Genomic DNA, 2,306 nt, shown 5'->3' with positions numbered 1-2,306 from the left:
GGGGGGGGGGGGGGGATTGTTTCAGGAGCAGGAGCGCACTTCTGGACCCCCGACCACACACCTTTCCCGTCCGGCACCTGGAGAACCGAACCGACCGGGGACGCGATGTGTTCCTCTGCGGCGAGGCTCGCCGTGGTTGTTCTGCTGACCCTGAGGCCGGAGCCGGGATCCGGGTGCCCCCCTCTCTGCTCCTGTTCGGGGGGACTTGTGGACTGCAGTCGAGTGAAGAGGGGCCGAATTCCGGACCCGATCCCGGACTGGACGGTCCAACTGTGAGTCCACTTCAGGAGCCTTTGTGTGCCCGAATAACTCCTGTTGAAAGTTAATTTAGCGCTTTTTTAACCGTAGTCTGGTTTAAATGTTCTCCACTGTGGATGGAAGGAGGCGCAGCGGCGTCACAGTGAAGTTATTTGGGTTCAAATCAGATTTTATTTCATCCTGTGGTTTGTATTTAATTACCTGATCAGGTTGTGTGACTGTAGGGCAGCTGTAATTATACTAACACTTAGAATCTGTGAAGTTTCTGTCAGTTTCCTCCTCCTGTTGGGAATAATTGCTGTTTAGAGTCACTTTTAACCCGCAGTGATTGGAGTTTTATTCCCACACCGTCCTGGAGAGTTTGGAAAAGTTTGGAATTTGCTTTGTGTGTTTTCCAGGTGTGAATAGGTAAGAAATAAGAAAAATAAATCAATCAATAAATAAGGAGCTTAAACAGCAGCGTGTTTATTAAAATATAAACATATAAAAGTTTGATTTTTATCAGGAAAATAGGAAAAAAACAACAATTGGAAAAATTAAGTTTCTGCTAATATGGAGACAAAACGCTGAGGGAAGAATGAGTTTACTGAAGAAGCTAAACCTGAGCTAAAAGAAGCCGAACATTAGCTGAAAGTATCAAAAGATTAGCTTGAAGCTAAAAATCGCAAAAAAGATAGAAGATTAAAAAGTAGAAAAATGCTAACTTTGGGTTAAAAATAGCGAAAAGTAGAATTGTAGTTAAAAGTAGCAGAATGGCAGCTAAAAGTAGCAGAATGGCAGCTAAAAGTAGCAGAATGGTAACAAAAAATAGCAGAATGGCAGCTAAAAGTAGCAGAATGGTAGCTAAGAGCAGCAAAAGGCTACAAAAGCTATAAGTTGGAGAATTGTAGCTAAAAAACCAAAGTAGCCTAAGGAGACAGAAACAGGCAGTTTCTCTGCGTGTTTCTGATAAAGATAAATTCTTTGAAAGTATAAAAGTTACAAAAACCAAACGTCACATGTACTAAACAACCTGATCTATAAACAGCTAAAACAGCTAAACGTGTGGATGAACAGGAAACCAACCGTGAGAACGCTAAATAAGAACTCACACAATGAAGGATAATTCAGCTCAAAGCTTTTATTTACACTGCAGGATGTCTCGTGGACCTCCAAAGTTAAAGTATGTGCTAAATAAATGCAAAATATTTGCCATATACAGCATGCTCTGTGCAACCTAAAGCAAACGCTGCTTTTTCTGTTAACCCAGAAACATCTGTGGGCGGACGGCTGTTCGTATGCAGTCAGAGTTCGGTGTCAAAAATGGCCGATTTTAACGCCGTCAGAATTAAAGCAGCAGTTTGGACCTGCAGCCTTTTGTGGGTTCTGATTGACCCGTAGACGTTTTGGTGCTCTGCCTCTGGCGCGGACGACTCCATATTTATTGTCTTCGGGTCTTGATTTTGCGCCTGAATTCAGTTTTTTTTTTTTCCTCCGTCTGAAAAGTGCTGGCGCTGGAAACTCGTAGCTGCCAGAGAAAACAGACCCGGCCTGAGCCTCGTAACCAAAAGCCCGCTCTTCCAAAGAAAACGAAAAAGGAAAAATTCTTTTCGATCTGGCATGCTAATTTCCGAGCACATCTTAAACCCCCTCGAACCGCCCGAGCCTTTTGTTTTCCAGCACCCCCCGTTATTTCTGCTGAATTGGCAAAGCTGGAGCCGGCCAACGGGACTGATTGAGGAGAATTAGTTTGGAGCAAACTCTCCAGGAGAAAAGAGGGGGGATAAAGAACGAGAGCACGACGGCTGAAAATCTGACAGGTTGTTGGAGAGAATCGAGCTGAAACGCTTCGTTCTCTAAACAAAAACATGTTAAATTACACAGAGACTGCTTTTAGTCAATAAAAACTGAATAATTCCCAACAAACATTGACATTCTCAAAAGGTGCTTTATTTGAGAACTTTGATAGCTTCTAAACTGACATTCATGAGCATTTCTGGATTGTCCCTGGTCTGCAGCTCTCCTCACATGTTTTGCAGACACAAAGTGTTTGTCGATGCGTTTATGTT

At 43.2% G+C, this 2,306-nt stretch overlaps 1 protein-coding gene across 1 annotated transcript in view; it reads left to right on the top strand.

The window, feature by feature from the left end:
• The first annotated feature begins 6 nt into the window (after window positions 1-6).
• lrig3 (leucine-rich repeats and immunoglobulin-like domains 3) overlaps window positions 7-2,306 on the top strand; it is a 23,454-nt gene continuing 21,154 nt past the window's right edge. The window contains exon 1 of the mRNA XM_017437422.3: window positions 7-272. Coding sequence (XP_017292911.1) covers window positions 106-272 — 167 coding nt within the window. The 5' untranslated portion in view covers window positions 7-105. The remainder of the gene's footprint in view (window positions 273-2,306) is intronic.

Source organism: Kryptolebias marmoratus, linkage group LG18 (assembly GCF_001649575.2).
Source record: "Kryptolebias marmoratus isolate JLee-2015 linkage group LG18, ASM164957v2, whole genome shotgun sequence".
NCBI classification, from domain to species: Eukaryota; Metazoa; Chordata; class Actinopteri; order Cyprinodontiformes; family Rivulidae; genus Kryptolebias; species Kryptolebias marmoratus.
Note: the sequence above shows the minus strand (reverse complement) of the source record. Positions and strands in the feature narration are given on the sequence as shown.